General features: G+C 34.5%; 1 protein-coding gene across 1 annotated transcript in view; it reads right to left on the bottom strand.

The window, feature by feature from the left end:
* LOC103262133 (myosin-IIIa-like) overlaps window positions 1-18,617 on the bottom strand; it is a 104,662-nt gene that overhangs the window by 25,693 nt on the left and 60,352 nt on the right. The window contains exons 9-12 of the mRNA XM_008059746.1: window positions 6,472-6,574; window positions 2,578-2,694; window positions 1,061-1,165; window positions 877-960 (exon numbers count right to left, since the gene is read on the bottom strand). Coding sequence (XP_008057937.1) covers window positions 877-960; window positions 1,061-1,165; window positions 2,578-2,694; window positions 6,472-6,574 — 409 coding nt within the window. The remainder of the gene's footprint in view (window positions 1-876; window positions 961-1,060; window positions 1,166-2,577; window positions 2,695-6,471; window positions 6,575-18,617) is intronic.

The raw sequence follows: 18,617 nt of genomic DNA, 5'->3' as shown, positions 1-18,617 counted from the left end.
GGAGCCCAGCAGGTCGAGGCTGCGGTAGCCGGGAGCGGCCACTGCACTCAAGTCTGGGCGACAGAGTGAGACTCCAACTCAAAAAAATAAATAAATAAATAACACATTATCTTGACCACTGCAACTTTATAGAGAATCTGAAAATCAGGTAGTATTAATTCTCCAACCATGTATTATTTCAAAATTTTTTGGTTATTGTAGTTCTTTTGCCTTTCCATATATATTTTTTATTCAACCTGTCAAATTCCACCAAAAAAATTCTGCTGGGATTTTTACTGTAATTGCATTAAATCTATAGATCAATTTCTGGAGGGCTTACATCTTAGTAATATTGTGTCATTTAATCCATGAATATATTTTTTCATTTATTTATATCTTTGATTTCTTTTATCAACTTTTTTTAGTTTTCAGCAATCAAATCTTGCATATATGTGATAAAAATTAGATCTACATGCTTCATGGTTTTTTATGTTGTTAATGGTACTTTTAAGTTTTAATTTGTAATTCATCATTGCTAGCACATACACACATATGATATATAGATACAAATGATTTTTTGTATATTGACTCTCTTTTAACCTGCTAGCAACAAAAGAATAGAAGGTAAAGAAAACACTCAACAAATGTGCTGGAACTAAAAGAAAGAAAAATCATATTTATAAAGCCTATCTTAATAAGAGTGAGAAAAGGTAGAAAATCCTCAAAACACGGTATATGCTTTTCATATTGTTTGTTATATTTTAAACTCTCAATGATTTCATAATTTCTGTAGACTATTAAATGTAGGAATTAGTGAATATTAATCTAATCAATTGTATTAGGCTCTGAAATTCAACAAATATTTCTGATAGGTCAGAGAAAAAAAATAAATCATACCTTTCCAAGCACCGTGAGCTGCTGAACTAAAAGATGAGCACTTTCAGTCTTTCCAGCACCACTTTCTCCAGAAATAACAATGCACTGCACAGAGAAAAGAAAATCATGAGAAGACTATCCTCACAACATTTCTACATATAAAAAACTAAGAGGGAGATTTCTCAGAACATGAGACTCTTCTTACCTGATCTGAATTATATGTTATCATAGATTGATATCCTAAGTCAGCCACTGCAAAAATGTGAGGAGGATTGGCAGTTCTTTTTGCTCCAATATACAGTTTGGAATGCTAAAGGTTAAAAAGAATACGTTTTGTAGGGTTTTGTACTTTTATTTTTATTTAAATACTAGTTATTTATAGATATTGCTCCATTTTTTAAAGAAAACAAATAAAAATACCGTTTCATACCACCAAAACATTACTACATACCTGTCACACACATAAACCACATACATACATGCATACATCATGCACCATTATATAAAATATAACCCTCCAGCCCAGAAATATATGATATAAAATCGTATCTAACATTACTCTGATAGAGGTATTTAAAAGATTCAGCATACCACTTCCAAATCAGAACGTAATTTTCAAAGTACTATTATTTATTTAAATAAAAGGATTCTTTATAAGTAAGACAATCAAGTATCATTTTGTTGTCTACTCCATGGATTTAGTAGTGTCTGACATATGACCACCACTTTTTTTCTTTTCACATAATTTAGCATACATTCTCTCATTGGACTTGTCCAAGATCACACATTTATTTGAAAGTAGAATTGTACTAAAGTCTAAATTTTCTGAAACATAAGTTAAGGCTCATAAATTTACTATTATTCTTCTAAATTTTAGGATGGTAAAAACTACAGATATATATTTATATATATATAAAATAACCATTAGAAACAGTATTAAGGAATTTTCTAGAGCACTCAGATAGTTAGAAGAGAATGAATTCAATTAAAATGGAAAACAACCTTGCTTAATTCCAGAATAGTATTTTATATTTAAACCATTAGGATTTCAATAACAGATACCCATATACTCATAGTCATAAAACATATATGTAATATTAATGAAGCCCATTATATGTCAAAAGGAAATTTTAATTTAGAAAGTTCTTCCATGAAAGATGAGTTCCCTATTGATGAAGCATTCAAGCCTATGCTAGACATTAGTAAGGATATTTTTGAAGAGATTTTTCACATTTGGGTATAAGGAAAGATCACCAGTCATGAACTGTAAAATTTTGGGAAGAATATGTTAAAAGGAAAATTTAGACTAAAAATGATAATGTTTACAGCCATTAGGTATGTATTATCTACATAAACAATGTAATTACACTTTTGACTCTCCCATAATGTTTAGAGGAAAACATTAAGTACATAACTCTAGAGTAGACACTGAGTATACACTTTTAAGTTATCTGTTTCTTAATATAATATGTAATGTAGAGCAGTTACCGGTGGCTAAATGTAGTTAACGTTCTGTCACACACTTTTGGAAAAAAACTTCACAAACTTCACCCAGATTGACTTCATTTTCTATTTTTTATCTCTATGATTTAACAATAATTATTTAATTGTTCAAAGTACAGGCAAAAGTTGTATTGGCATTCATCTAAAGTAATTTAAATATCTGAATTTATAATTATTTATATTAATATAAAGTACAAGAATGCATGCCACACCACATACCTCTGTGGAATAAAGAGTCAGATTCTGAAAAGGGTTAAGAGCAATGAGTATATCTCCCACATAGATATAGATCTGATCTCTGGAGTAACACTTCTCAAGTTGTTCTGAGACTGTATTCTGTAAAAAAATAAAATAATTTCCCTTTCTTAAAAATCACTTGTGGTCAACTACAGCTTTAAAATAAGCAATAATAAATAAAACATCTGAAATCTGGACTAAGGATGAGAAAGAAACAGATATATTGATTGTAAGAAATATAACATCAGGTCTGCAATTAGCCATTCATTTGACAGGCATTTTCTTTGGTTTTGAGAGCCACAGAAGAACGTCATTGTTATCTGCATTTTCCGAAGGACATGTTACAGGGATTTTACATTTTTAATGCTAAATGCAGTGGATGAAGTAAAGAGAAACAGGAAGATAAAGTGAACATGATTTTATTCCAAATCAAAGTGATGCAATGCTTTGTGGAACATTCTAGTCCTTTTTTTAGACTTTTGACTTCATGAGGCAGAGTGAAAAATTCAGAAAGTAACTTTCATAGTTGATAAATCACAAGTATATGAATCGATTTTGGTAGTGTCAGAAATCATCATTCATAATACACAAAAGAGGAGCAAAAGATCTTAGGTTAAAAAAAAAAAAAGAAAACACAGACAACAGAATAAAACAAACCTAGTACTTAATATATATATAATTAAGTACTAAGCCAGATTCTGAAAAGGGTTAAGAGCAATGAGTATATCTCCCACACAGATATAGATTTGATCTCTGAAGTAACACTTCTCAAGTTGTTCTGAGACTGTACTCGGCAAAAAAAATTTAATAAAATAATTTCCCTTTCTTAGAAATCATTTGTAGTCAACTACAGCTTTAAAATAAACAAAATATATAACACACACACACACACACACACACACACACACACACACACACACACATTTTTTTTTGAGTTGGAGGCTCACTCTGTCACCCAAGCTGGAGTGCTGTGGCATGCTCATAGCCCACAGCCACCCCAGCGTTGACCTGCTGGGCTCCAGCAATCCTTCCGCCTCTGTCTCCCAAATGGCCAGAACTACAGGCATGTGCTACCATGACTGGCTAATTTTTTTATTTTTATTGTAGATTCGAGGTCTCGCCAAGTTGCCCGGGCTGGTCTCGACCCGTGGGCTAAGGCAATCCATTCGTCTCGGCCTCCCAAAGTGCTGGAATTACAGGCTGAGCCACCACTGAGCCTGGTCAGTACTTAATATATTAATGGATGGTCAGCAACATGATTAGGGAAACCTTTATAATTCATAGGCCAAGGGATTCACGTCATTGGAAAATTTGATATGTGAGTATTCAGAAGGTGTTAGCAATTTGACTTGCAAACACAATTTGATTTTCAAGATGTTTGATGTTCTTGGGAGAGATTATTTTGAGGAAGTTCTTGAGGTGTTTATGCAACCCTAAATTTACCAAATGACTACTTCTGTTCAGACCATGACTCTTGATTTGTTGCATTTCTGAGTAAAATGCTCAAGCATGTATCAGAAGTTTTAAAAGGAGAAAAACCTGTTGATTAGGCAGGACAGATATCCTGACATTGTATTGAAAAGAGGCCATTTATTAATTTATTTAATGAACTGACTAGCCAAAATAAAGAGGGATGAGGGGAAAGAGGCTGTGACTATAATTTAATGGCTTGGATTTGTACTTTTACAAGAAATGTTTGAAATATTTCTAAGGTGTTGGGAGCCAACATCTACGGCTATACAGTTGAGGCCTATGAAGGTCCATGTTGGAGATCTGCTTTTGACATAAAAGCATCAGTGACACCTGTAGTACCAATATATGAATAGTGACCACTTTGTATATGTGACATAAAAGCTTATATTATTTGAAAGTAAACCTTTTAAACAGTTAGGCTAAAATTTCGGGTAAAGCCTTACAGCAGAAAAACATTCTGTGCTTTAAGTTTTCATTTTTCTCTGACTCTCTGAGTCATTCTTAAGTCTCTGTTTCTCAATAGTAATCATACAGCCTTTGTTTCTGTAAGCAGAAATTGCTTTAATAGGTTTGTTTTCCTGCCTCTACCCAGGCAGAACGTTCTTAGTTTCATTATGTGCCAAAACTCTTAGTCTGCCTCTGCCCCCCGGCCATCGTCATGGCAACTGTGCCTTTTCTTGTCCAAAGGTGTGACAACCACAATTTGATTTATTCACTTAGACCAGAAATTTTTTTTTTTTTTTTTTTTTGAGTTGGAGTCTCACTCTGTCGCCCAGACTGGAGTGCAGTGGCTGCTCCCAGCCACTGCAGCCTCGACCTGCCAGGCTCCTTCCGCCTCAGCCTTCCGAGTAGCCGGAATTACAGGCATGTGCTACAATGCCCGGCTAATTTTTTTGATTTATTGTAGAGATGAGGTCTCGCTGCCCAGGCGGGTCTCGAACCCGCGGGCTCAGGCAATCCACTCACTTCAGCCTCCCAAAGGCGTGGGATTACAGGCTGAGCCACCGAGCCCAGCTGACCAGAAATTTTATAAGGAAGTTTATAAATATATATATATACACACAGTTCAGTTATCTACATATAACACTATGTGAACTTGTGCTTGCTACTTCACCTCCTTCTGCTTGAAATGTGCCCTCTAATATGCCTGTGTATGGTAGTAATGAAACCCAGTTACAGGCCTGTTGGAGAGTAAAACCAAAGTACTCTTACTTATTTCTGGATATACTTTTGCACTTTGGATTTCTGCTTTAAGGTGTTGACTTCAGTGTCCGGCAGACTTCAATGGTAAAGTACACATTGGGTTTGTCAAACACTGTGGTTAGCGTTCTCTGCTTCTCACTATTTAGCATTTCATAGAGGGCTCTGGCACCAGTGTCCCTGACAGAAATATTTTTTACTGTTGGACATTAAAATAAATAGTATAGATTTTGAGTGTTTTGTTAAATCATGGAAAATTAATAGGAAATTTTACATTAGGTAAAAATAAGAATAGTTTATAATATACAGATTAATCATTAAATATTATAGAAAACAGCAAAACTATTACTGAAATCATACACTCCTTATCTTGATATAAGCTTTGTGAAGCACGATATGCATCATGGAATTTTGGTTGTTAATTGTTACCTTAAGCAAAAATCTTTTGTGAAGTACGTTATGCATCATGAGACCTATAAGCCCCCAGCAGGTATTTGTCATCCTGCTGGAGGTTATAGAAAATGGTATATAAGGTGGAAGAAGTTTGAATAAAATTTGGACTCAGTCCTGATCAGACTGATCCCAGAAGAACTGCCTCCGAGTGGTTTCTTCTTGCCGTCCTGATTCCCTGGAGTGGGTCCAACTCCCCTCAGGTTGGGCTGGACCCCGACACTAAGGTAATTAGAATAAGGAGTTCCAAGAAGAATCTGATGCCCTAAAAGAAAGCTGTGTGAGAGCAAGGGCTTTGAGATACCACAAGGGGAAATATTGATTGTGGTACCCAAAAGGCTCTTGAGGAATCATAGAGGCTTTTGGGTACGGCTAGAGCTGGAGCAGGAGAAAATAAAAGAGAAGAATGATACATTGGTTGTAGGAGGCAGACTGTTTTTTCAACATAGCAAATCATACCTTTGAGACTTCTATAAATAATTAAGGAGAAGAAAGATCTGTGACTTAACATTTCATGCTGGGAGACCTCACACTTTTGTTAGTTTGAGCACCAAAAATAAAAAAATAAAACTGACACAGTTGGAAAGATTTAGAAATTTGAGTCATAGGTATTAAAACTGAAGACAGGAGAGATAAAGCTAAGCGACAAAGAGGGCATGAGACTTACAGATGTCATTCAGTAAAACTCCTGCCCACATCTTCTTTAATTTTTAAAAAATCTAGTGTCTAAGTTTAATTAAACCGAATTCTTACCTCATCCAAAACTTCTAGAGTTGCTAAATCATCAACATTCTTCAGACTGGAAATTATTAGAGATCTGTTGAAGTTACCTTTCTTGGTATGAATACGTTCATGTCTGTGGAGAGAAATGCTTTCTGATTTAAGAACTTATTACTGACTATAGTGGAAGTAAGCTTTAGTTAATACGAGACTGAAAAACCTCTATGAAGCTGTTAACTAAATTAAGTGATAACTTATCAGAAAATATCTTAATATATTTGAACTTGGCTATTTTTAAAAATTATGTCAATTGGAAAAATGCAACATATAAAACTTATGGATAATTAAGAGTCCATAAACAAGAGTGATCCTATATATAAGTTGCTTTAAAGTTTTCTCTAAATTCATATGTATTATTTAATCTATTACAAGTGATAAGTCTGAAAGATTTAAATTCATTCGATTTCCAGTTTTGTTGGAGGTAGTGTTAGACCACTGGTGGTTAAGGCAATTTTAAGTTATTATCCAGCAAATTTTAACAGGAATACAAAAAAAATCACATTAGGAATTTTCAAAAGGTTAAATATGTGTGGAAAATAGATTTTGTGTACTAGAAAGTTTATTTTCAAAGTATAACACTTCAGCAACTTTCAAAAATAGCATAAGGATCTTGATTTAACACGAAAGCTGGAGAAGTTGCTGAGATAAACACAATGGTTTGTTTAAATTTTTCTGGACATTCATTTTATTTTGAGAAGATCTGTATTTTTTATCTTATTTTTGAACAGACATTCGAATATCTGGATTTGCCCATTTACAAAAGGAGAAAGAATAAATACATTATGAGGGTTATTAAGAATCATACACTCAGAAACCTTTGATGGTTTCTCATTGCTAAGAAAATTAAGTCTGTTAATAAATTGCCCTTGCCCTACCTAAAGCCAACAGCTTCTTATGTGCAATGGCTTCCATTCCTTCTCACTTACCAAAGGATATCACTTCTATTGCTGCTTCTCTCATTCCTACATCATTCATTTCCCTTCCAGCTATCTTATCACCCATCTCACAAACAACAAACTGCCTTTTCCAACTTACAATTTCCTCCATCTTCTATTCCATTTCTTTGCATTATAATCAAAATCTCTTAAAGAATTACCAACTCTTAGTTTCTTCATGCTTTCATCTCCACATTCCATGAAAGCAGATTTAAAGTCGTCAAGGACACTAATGACCTTCACATTGCTAAATCTAATGGTCAATTTTTAAGTTCCCTAACCTACTGGCAGCATTTAACAAACTGAACCTTCTTGAATATGTTTGCCTAGGATTCCTCTACATTTCTCTTGACTTTCTTCCTTACCTTATTGGTATTTCCATCTGATTACCTTTTTCTGGTTCCTACTCATCTTTCTAACTGTCACATTTTGAGGTCTCCTAAATTTCAGTTCTTGGAGCTATTTCTTCTCTACATTCACTTCCTTATTTCATAGCTTTAAATACCACTCATACAATGATAAACTGCTAAACTCTAGACTTGTACATCCAACTGCTTGTTGGATGCTTCACTTGGAAGTCTAACAGGCAGATTTAACATATCCCAAATCACACTCCTAAACATCCTGGCCCCAAACCTGCTCCTTCCCCTTGATTCCATATCTCAGCCAGTGATGACTCTGTTCTTCTGATTGTTCAAGACAAAAATCTTAGAGATATTCTTGGTTTTATTGTTTCTCACACCACTCATGCAATCTATATATTATACAAAGCCCATCAGCTCTATCACTAAACTAGGTATAGTTTACCTAGTATGCCTAGTTTGATGATCAGCTCTATTATCAAACTATACTTCTCACCACCATTCCCCCACCACCATCTTTCTACTGCAATAGCCCTCCAAGTGGTCTCCCTGCTGTTTCCTTGACCTTCAATACTGCAGCCAGAAACAAATAAGTCAGATCACATAACTACTCTGCTCAAGGTTCCTGATTGTCCCATTATTACTCAAAGCAATATTCAGAGCTTTGCCATGGCCTCCAAGTCCCTATATGATTTGTGCATCTGCTCCCGCCCCAATACCCCTACTATTTCTCTAACATAATCTCTTTCCAATACCCATCCTACTCAATTCTTTTCATCCACACTGGCTTCCTTGTTTCTTGAACATGTTAAGTCTGCTTCTCCCTCACAGCCTTTTTACTTACTGTTCCCTCTGACTGGGATACATTTATCTCTGATATCTGCAAAATTCCCTCTCACTTATATGGGCCTCTTTTAATATTATACTGATCAGAATCCTTTCCTAGGGAACCCAAGTCAGTTAGTAACTTCTTATCAGAAATTCTTATCACTCCTTTTCTGCTCTAATTTTATCAATTATCTTTTCCCCAAATTGTCCTCCCTCAACCTCTTATATATTCTAGTTTATTGCCTGTCTTCTTCCATTAATCTAATGACAATCTAGATTCGATTTTAATAGTGACACAGAGTACCTGTATTGTTCACTGCTGTGTGCCCAGCACCTATAAAAATGTATGGCATGTAGTAGGCCCTCAATAAATATTTGTTGAGTGACCAAATAAAGAAAATTCCTTGTTTTGCCACTCAAGACCTTCTGTAATATTGTCCAATCTGTCTTTCTAGTGTATTTGCCACAAAAGCTTTTTATAGTTTAGCTTAATTGGATTTGTTCCTGTTTCTAATACTGTACATCCCTTGTGCTTTCTTCTTTTGTCCTTTTGCTTTTGTTATTTTCTTTTCAGCCCCAACAGTATGAAGAAACTTTATTCACTTTCACAGTCCTCCTCAAACGCCACTCTTTTAAACTTTTCAGCACAATTCTATACATCCTTCAGGACAATTATTTTAGTTAAGTCATTCCAGTCACTGATTTGTGTACTGATCTTGTTCATTTTACTAAATTGTACATTTCCTAGCATATGAATATCTTTTCAACACATTATACAAGAACTATTGGGTATCCACATGCAAAAAAAAAAAAAAAATGACTCAAGACTTTACACTTTTCATAAATATTAACTCAAAATGAATCACAGAACTAAATGTAAAATGTAAAACTGTAATACTCCTAGAAGATAATATAGAAGAAAATCTAGACAATCTTGGGTTTGAAAATAAGTTTTTAGATGCAACACTAACACATCCATGAAATGGAAAATTGATAAGTTGGACTTCACGAAAATAACAAACATATGCTCCATGAAAGATATTATTGAGAAAATAAAAAACAAGCCCATGTCCTGGAAAAAATATTTGCAAATCACATATCTGATAGAGGACTTGTATCTAAGGATGGGGATAGTATCTTATTCCTATTTATGATTATAATTAGATTCTTCTGAAATTTTTATGGCATTTACAAAATTGTATAATTGTGTACTTATTTCTGTGGATGATAAGTTAATATTTTAATTTCTTCCTGAAATGTAAGCTCCAAGACATATGAAACTATGACTTTAGTTCTTTGTTGTATTACCAACTAGCAGATTATTTAGAACATGGTAGTTCCTCAATAAGAGTTAATTGAATGAATAATGTATATTCTCCACACAATTTGTATATAGTTGGTCTCCAAATTTGCTGAATTGAAAAAACAATTATCTTATTTGTCCTCAATATCTAAAGAGACTCATATAATTATTTGGACATACTCTTTTGTAAGAAAATAGAAGAAAAGTCCAGTTATTGAAGTGTAGGGCCTTAAAGTTTTCATCTGTTTTTATGGACCCATTTGGCAACTAAAGACTGTTTCTGGAGAACAACAGGGAGTAAATGGTGAAGAACAGGGGATCAATATCTGGCTGGTTGGTACCCTCACGTTTTCACTCGTGAATTCATCCTTCATGATGATTTTGGCATTAGCTGTCAAAACTTAGAAGATATTTGGTCATTGCAATATTTAAAAACCTCACATGGTTCCCCATTTTCTATAGTACAAATTAAAAATTTCTTGGAATGGAATTCATGAACCTTCACAATCTTGTCTCAAACGACCTTTTTGGCATAATTCCCCATCATCTTTGTACAGAACATTTCCCAGTATTTTCATGGCTCTGTACTTTGTTTATTCCATTTTCTCTACCTGGAGTTATTTTTCTTCCATATCTTCCAAATTTCTACTTATCCTTCAAAGTTAGAACTAAATTCACCCTGTCTGGGAGATCATTGCAGGTCTTTTTAGGAGAATGCACCATTAGTAGAGAAGTTCTTACATTTAATTGGGTCTATACATGTTCATCATTCCTGCCAAGAGGTAAGAAACTTGTGGGTAGAAACCAAGTGTTATTAGTTTTTTTGAACCTGGATACAAAGACATAAAAGGCAATTGGTCTCTTAAATCTTCATCACTACCTTAATATGATATCCATGTTTGCCTGAAACAAACTGAATGCTTTAAGGTTTGGGTAGAAAATAGCTTTAAGTTATTTTTCTTAGTATAACATTTTTTTCTTTATATTTTATTTTAAAGATGTGGGGTACAATTCAGGATTAGGTATACAAGTGGACATCGTACAGGTAAAGTTTGAGCCTCCTTTTGGTCCCCACTTTGCCTGGTTTGAGATCAGGTACCCTTATTGATGTTGTGTCTCCTCCCCTCACTTCAGCAGTATCCTGTTCTTTTAGTATTATGGTTAATGTTCAGGGTCCGCTTATGAGTGAGAACATGTGGTACTCTGTTCTTTGCTTCTGTGATAGATCACTGAGTATTACAGACAGTAATTCCACCCTAGTTGCTGCGAAGTCCAATGTTTGTCCTTCTTTATGGCTGTATAATCGTTCTTAAAATGGGTAAGTATACCTAGATTTCCACAAAAAAATCTAAATGTTTCAATAATTTTAATATATGGTGAATATATAATCAATTATTACTATTTTTCTGACTAACTTTCATGTTTTCAATATTCAGTAGTTTTTAACATTGCATGTGTTGATTTGTCAGATTTAGCTACATTCCAAGTGCCACATACTAAAATTGTAAGGAAAATAAATTTTGGTAGTTAAAAAATATATTTTTAAGAAATGTGATAGGTATAGATTTTGGAGGAGCATTTTGTTTCAAATCTTTTCATATCAGTGATGTTTTTAATATAAATATAGTTGTGCAGTTTAACCCAATCCATATTTATTGAGACTTTGTATATACAAGGCAGTGTCCTAAGTGTTGGGTGATTATTGTAGATGATAAAAGAGCTAGATCCTATATCCAATGAGTTTCAACCTAGTGAAAAAAATAAACCCAAATATTTAAGACAACACAAGGCAAGTGGCAAATGCCAAAACTGAAGTAATATATAAAGTGTTAAGGAAATAGCAAGGAGAGAATAATTAATTTCCTTTTGGTAAACTGGGTATGATTCTTAGTAGATTTAGCATTCAATCTTGGTCTTTAAATGGGAGTAGGATCCCAGTAAACTGAAGAAGAATTTTGCATGTAGGAGTGGAGTCTGACAGGTGATCAAATGTGAAAGAATAGCATGTGTAAATGGGCAATTGCAGGGCATATACTTTAGAGATAATCTACTATGGCCAGAATGTAGTACACTAGAGTATATGATCTGGATTCTACGAGGTTGAAGAGGGCATAATTATTTTGAAATACAGATGTCCAATAAGAGTACCTAATCTTAAACCAGGCAAAGTAGGGACAAAAGGAAGGCCCAAACTTTACCTGTACAATGACCACTTATATACCTAATCCTGAATTGTATCTCACATCTTTCAAATAAAAAGGAAATACAGATATCTTTAATGTGTTCAAGTTCCATATGTCCAGAAGCAAATTGTGACTTCCCTCACAAAATCTGAAACTCCCCCAGTATTCCTTATCTTATTGACTGACATCACAACTCATTTAATTATACATGCTAAAATCTCCATCTCTCTCACTTCCCATATCCAGATTTTAATCTCCTTAAAATTTCTCAAATCTCCAGTTTCTCCATATCCACTAAGTAGGTGATGGTGCCATGGACTGAGATAACTGAGGCTAGGCACACTGAGAAAGAAAAGAGAGGGAAAAAAACGTGAAAGCTACAGAGGAGAGAATTTTAAGGAGAGAGTAGATCAATAAAGTTAAAAGACACAGAAAAACTGAATAGGATGAAATTTAAAAAGGGTGATTGAACAAGACAATAAAAAGGTCATCCTGCTTTCAAGAGGACAATAACAGTGCTGATGCCAGAGTTTCAGTGAGTGGAAGAGTGAATGTAAATAAGGAAGAGTTCTGTGAATCCAGATGGCCTTTAGAGAAATTGACAACATAGAGTAGAGAAGGTTATAGCTAAAGAAGAAAGTAGCAAATTGAGATAAAAGGACAACTTAGGATGGAAGAAGATAAACTGAGAATATATATCCAGTAGAGAAGAAACTTCTGATGGGATGATGGAGCAAGTTTCACAAGAAAGAGAATCAACAGACATATTGGTAATGTTAATCTTGGATAAAAAGGGTGACACTTCTACCTTGAAAGTGAGAGAGAAGTGAGAAAGAGGGGAGAGTGTGAGGAGAAGATAGATGAAAATATACTTACATTTTGATAGAGAGAGGAACCTGAGTGAATTTGTGTTGAAGAAAAGAGAAGCAGACATTGGAAGCTTGAACGGTAGAAACTTTTTGGACAACTGTTATGAAAAATGAGATAGGAAGCCATCTGAGGATGGGCTAAGAAAATTAATTAGTAGATGCAAATATTTCATGTGATTTCTGTGACCAGAAACTAGCAACATTGGATTTGGAGAAAAGTATATGGCTTGTTGGATAATGACTTATGATGCTAAGCATATTTTCATATGCTTATTTTCCCATCTCTCTCCCTCTCTCTCTCTCTTTCTCTCTCTCTCTGTCTATCTATCTATATGTGAAGTCAGGGTCCTGGAAGGAGAGATCATATGCTCCAAAGAAGTGTGATTGAAGAGAGGTTTCTTTTTTTAATTAGGTAGATTTTATTTTTTTAGAGCAGTTTAAGGTTCACAACAAATCTATGGGAAAGTACAAAGATTTCCCATGTATCCTCTGCCCTACAGACACCATCTTCACTATCAACATCCCATATCAGAGTGGTGCATTTGTTACAGTCGATGACCTTACATCAACATATCATCACCTGAAGTCCATAGTTTACATTAGGGTTCACTCTGTTGTTGTATTCCATAGGCTTTGACAAATGTATAATGACATGTATCCATCATTATAGTGTTTTGCAGAATAGCTTAACTGCCTTAAAAATCTTCTGTGCTATACCTATTCTTCCCTTTTTACTAATTGTTGTCAATTACTCATGTCAATTTTTAGTCTCCATAGTTTTGCCTTTTTCAGAATGTCATAAAGTTGTAAAACATACATATGCAGTCTTTTCAAATTATGTTCTAAGAGTATGTTTATTTTCTCTAAGAAACTACCAAACTGTCTTCCAAAGTGACTGTACCATTTTACATTCCTGCCAGCCATGAATGAGAGTTCCTGTTGCTCCACATCTTCATCAGCATTTAGTGTTGTTAGTGTATGGATTTTGGCCATTCCAGTAGTGTGTGGTAATCTTATTGTTTTAATTTGCAGATCTTTCCCACATTATTTTAAATTGGATTGCTCATTTTCTTACTGTAAGTTTTAAAAGTACTTTGTATATTTTGAATAACAGTCCTTTATCAGACATGTCTTTGCATATATTTTCTCCCAGTCCATGGCTTATATTCTTTCTTTTCACAATGTCTTTTGCAGTTAAGAAAACTGTAGGTATTTTTGTACATGTTGTTTAAGTTGAGGAAGTTCCCTCTATGCCTAGTTTGCTGAGAGTTTTATCATGAATTGGTGTTGAGTTTTGTCAAACACTCTCTCTGCAGCTATTGGTATGATCATGTGATATTCCTTTTTTTAGCCTGTTGATATGACAAATTATGCACTGTTGAATTTAACTAGCTACCATTTTGTTAAGAAATTTTTCATCTATGTTTTGAGAGATATTGATTGGTAGTTTTATTTTCCTATCATGTGTTTGCCTGGTTTTGGCATTTGGATAATGCTGGTCTTATAGAATGAGTTTCCAAGTATTCCCTCTGTTTCTGTCTTCTGGAAGACATTGTAGAGGACTGATATAACTTCCTTAAATGTTTGGTAGAATTCACCAATGAACCCATCCAGGCCTGGTGCTTTCTCTTTTGCAAAGTTATCAATTATTGTTTCAATTTTTTAATAGATATAGTCCTACTCAAATAGTCTATTTCTTCTGTGAGCTTTAAAAGATTGTGTCTCTCAAGGAAATGGTCCATTTCATCTAGGTTATCAAATATATGGATATCAAGTTGTTCATAATATTCCCTTGTCGTCTTTTTAATATCCAGAGGATGTGTTGTGGTATCCTCTCTTTCATTTCTGATATTAGTAATGTGTGTTCTTCATGTTTGTTTCTTAGTTAGCTTGAACAGATTGCCAGCTTTTGATTTTATTTTCTCTTTTGATTTCCTGTTTTCAATTTCATTAATTTCTGCTTCACATTTTATTATTTCTCTTTAGTTGCATATTTTGGAGTTAATTTTATCTTTCTTTTCTAGTTTCTTAAGGTGAAATTACTGAATTGAGATCATTCTTCATCTCTAATACATGTATTCAATGCTATAAATTCTCTTACAAAATAGCTGCTTACACTGCATTCTATACATTTTGAGATTTTACATTTTGAGATTATACATTTTGAGATTTGACATTTTAATTCTATTGTGACCTAAGAGTAGACATTATATGGTTTCTATTCTTTCAGCTTTGTTCAGGGATGTTTTATAGCCCAGAATATGGTCTATCTCCATAAATGCTTTCTCTCTGTTCTTTTTTTTTTACTTTTTATTTTTTGAGTTGGAGTCTCACTCAGTCACCCAGACTGGAGTGCAGTGGCCGCTCCCAGTCACCACAGCCTCGACCTGCTGGGCTCTGGCGATCCTTCCACCTCAGCTTTCCAAGTAGCTGGAACTACAGGCGCTACCAAACCCGGCTAATTTTTTGATTTATTGTAGAGATGAGGTCTCACCAAGTTGCCCAGATGAGTCTCGAACCCACAGGCTCAGGCCATCCACTCACCTCAGCCTCCCAAGGAGTGGGATTACAGGTTGAGCAACTGAACCTGGCTGGTTTCTCTCTTTTCTGAACATATCAGTTACACTTTTTTTTTCTTTTTTCTTTCTCTTTTTTTACTTTTTAGTGGTTGCTTTTGAGTCTGCAATATACATTTATAACTAATCCAAGTCCACTATCAAATAACACTATATTGCTTCATGGGTAATACAAGTACCTTATAATAAACTTATTTTTCTTATTCTTCTCTTTCATCCTTCGTATCATTACTACCATTCATTTGACTTATACATAAGCATACATCACATATATATACATAATCAAAAAAATTGTTGCTATTATTTTGAGTAAACTATAATCTGTTAGATTAAGAATAAGAAAAAAGTTTTTATTTGACTTACATTTATTGATTCTCTGAAGCTTTTAAAAATGTAGATCAGAGTTTCTGATCTATATATACTTTTCCTTCTCTCTGAAAACTTCTTTAAACAATTGTTTAAGGCAGGTCTAATGGCAACAAATTCCATCAATGTTTGTCTGTCTGAGATTGTCCTTATTCTCTTTCATTTTTGAAGGATAATTTTGCAGGGTACAGAATTCTAGATTGGTGAGTTTTTCTCTCAAAACATTAAAAATTTCACTGTACTGGCTGGGCTCGGTGGCTCAGCCTGTAATCCCACGCTTTGGGAGGCCAAGGTGAGTGAATTGCCTGAGCCCGTAGGTTTGAGACCCACCTGGCCAACTTGGTGAGACCTCATCTCTAATGAATGAATGAATGAATGAATGAATTAAAATTTCACTGCACTATATTCTTGCTTGTCTGTTCCTCTATAGGTAAGATGCTTCCCCAGCTCTGGTTTCTTTCAAGATGGTTATCTTTTTTTTTTTTGCAATTTGAATATGATAAGTCTAGATGTGGTTGGTCTTTTGTTTTTGGCATTTATTCTTCTTGGTGTTCTCTGGAAATCCTGGATCTATGGTTTGGTGTTGACATTAATTTAAAGGAATTTGTTAGTCATTATTGCTTAAAAAATTTCTTCTGTTTCTTCCTCTATTTCTTTTCCTGGTATTCCTATTATGTTTACCTTTTTAGTTATTCCCCAGTTCTTAGATACTCTGTTCTATCCTTTTCAATATTTTTTTGCTTTTCAACCTTTTTTCTTTTCCATTTTGAATGTTTCTATTGACAGATCTTCAAGCTCAGAGATTGTTTCTTCAGCTGAGTCCAGTCTACTAATGAGCACTTCAAAGGCATTCTTCAGTTCTGTTATAGATCCTAACATTTCTTTCTTAGAATTTCTATCTCTCTGCTTACATTGCCCATCTATCCCTGTGTGTCATCTGTTTCATCCAATAGAATCCTTATCCTATTAATTATGGACTTTAAAAAATTTTCTCATCTGATAATTGAATATGCCTGCTATATCTAACTCTGGTTCTGATGCTTGCTCTGTTTTTTCAGACTACAAATTTTGCCTTTTAGTATACCTTGTAATTTTCTCTTGAAAGCCAGACATAATGGAGTGGGGAAAAGGACTCTAGTAAATAGGTCTTTATTAATGTGGTGGTTATAAGCACAATGTGTTATAAATATAAGATAGGGAAAGCATTTTATAAAACTGTGATTAGGTCTCAAACTTTTAATAAGTCTCTGGACTGTGAACTTCACTAGTGCTTCTCAGTCTCTACCTCCTCTATTCCCCTCTCACTCTGGAGAACAGGTAGTTCCCTTCCCCCAGATTGGTTAGACTCCAGGAAAAAAATAATAATTTAGACTATGATAAAATAGTTTCTCTTAAGGGCAAGCCACTATAAAAAGAATAGAATGCTTTGGCATATTTCAAAATGGCTCCTTTTCTCCTTCCCTACTGTAAAAACAAGGGAATATTTCTCTGACACTGACCATGACAACACAGTTGATCTCCTGAAGGTAGAGTTCATAAAATGTGGGACCTCTTGTGATTGGGTCCCCTATAGTTTTTTAACTCTGAGACTGAGCTTCCAGCAATTCATGAATGAATTCAGTAATAGTTTCCATGGAAATTTCTACTCCAGTAAGTTGTGATTTGCTCTGTCTCCCTTCCTGTCTCTTCAATTTTGTGGGCAGTGGTTTGCCCTGTCACCTTATTTCTCTGATGGATCCAAGAAGAGTTGATTTTTCAGTTTGTTCAATTTGTCACTGGTTGTTAGGATGAAGTGACAGGGAAACTGAATGGAGTTTCCTGAATGACTGGAAACTGAATGAAGAGAGTTTTTAAAGAGTCTATATTTATGGAGATGTGGGTAGTGACAAGGGAAGCCAACAACACATAGTAAAGCTTCCTCTATAGTAACTTAACAACAGAGGCCCGAAGATGTAAGTGGAAGAAGTAGTTTCCTGAAACCTAGAGAAAGCTGTAGCTCTAGGTGGGCGCTGCTGTATAGGACCCATCATGTCATATAGTGATTCCTGGTAAAGGTGAATTCCACAAAACACCCTAGCCATTAACCACATTATTTTCCTGTAATGGTGTTTGTCCTACAGATACTTGCAATGACCCTGGTAATACAGCTCTGAATAGTGAAGGAACTGTGTCATTTCATCTTTGCAACAATTGTGTCATTCCATCCCCGTTGTTATTATGAATAATTCCATAATAAACATATTTGCATAAACATTTTTGTTCTCTTCTTTGGAATAAAGTTCTAGAAAAAAAATGTTGAATTGAAAGATATAAATTTTTACAATCTTTTTTGATTATAAAAGTAATGCATATACACTATGGAAAACAAGAAAATATAGTAAAAAGACATTTCTCCTATACTCCTCTGTACCAAAACTCTCAGCTGATGACCACAACTCACACTTCATTGAGCAGTTCTAAACAAGCAGAAGGAATGTCTTCTTTTCATTAACTTGTTCTCTCTGCCTCTTTCTGGTTTCAGTGGAGAAACCATCCCTGCTTTGAGCAAAGGCTAACTCTTCTTCTTGTGTGTGTGCTTTCTCCAGAATTCACTGCTGTAACGATCCCCTCTCATGTACAACATCAACCATTTCCTTCCATCAGTATATAACTATGCTGAGGTATCTCCCAGCTTTAAAATCTCTCCTTTGAGTCCAT

The sequence above is a fragment of the Carlito syrichta genome, unplaced genomic scaffold, assembly GCF_000164805.1.
Source record: "Carlito syrichta isolate Samal-C Ts95f unplaced genomic scaffold, Tarsius_syrichta-2.0.1 Scaffold304344, whole genome shotgun sequence".
NCBI lineage: Eukaryota > Metazoa > Chordata > Mammalia > Primates > Tarsiidae > Carlito > Carlito syrichta.
Note: the sequence above shows the minus strand (reverse complement) of the source record. Positions and strands in the feature narration are given on the sequence as shown.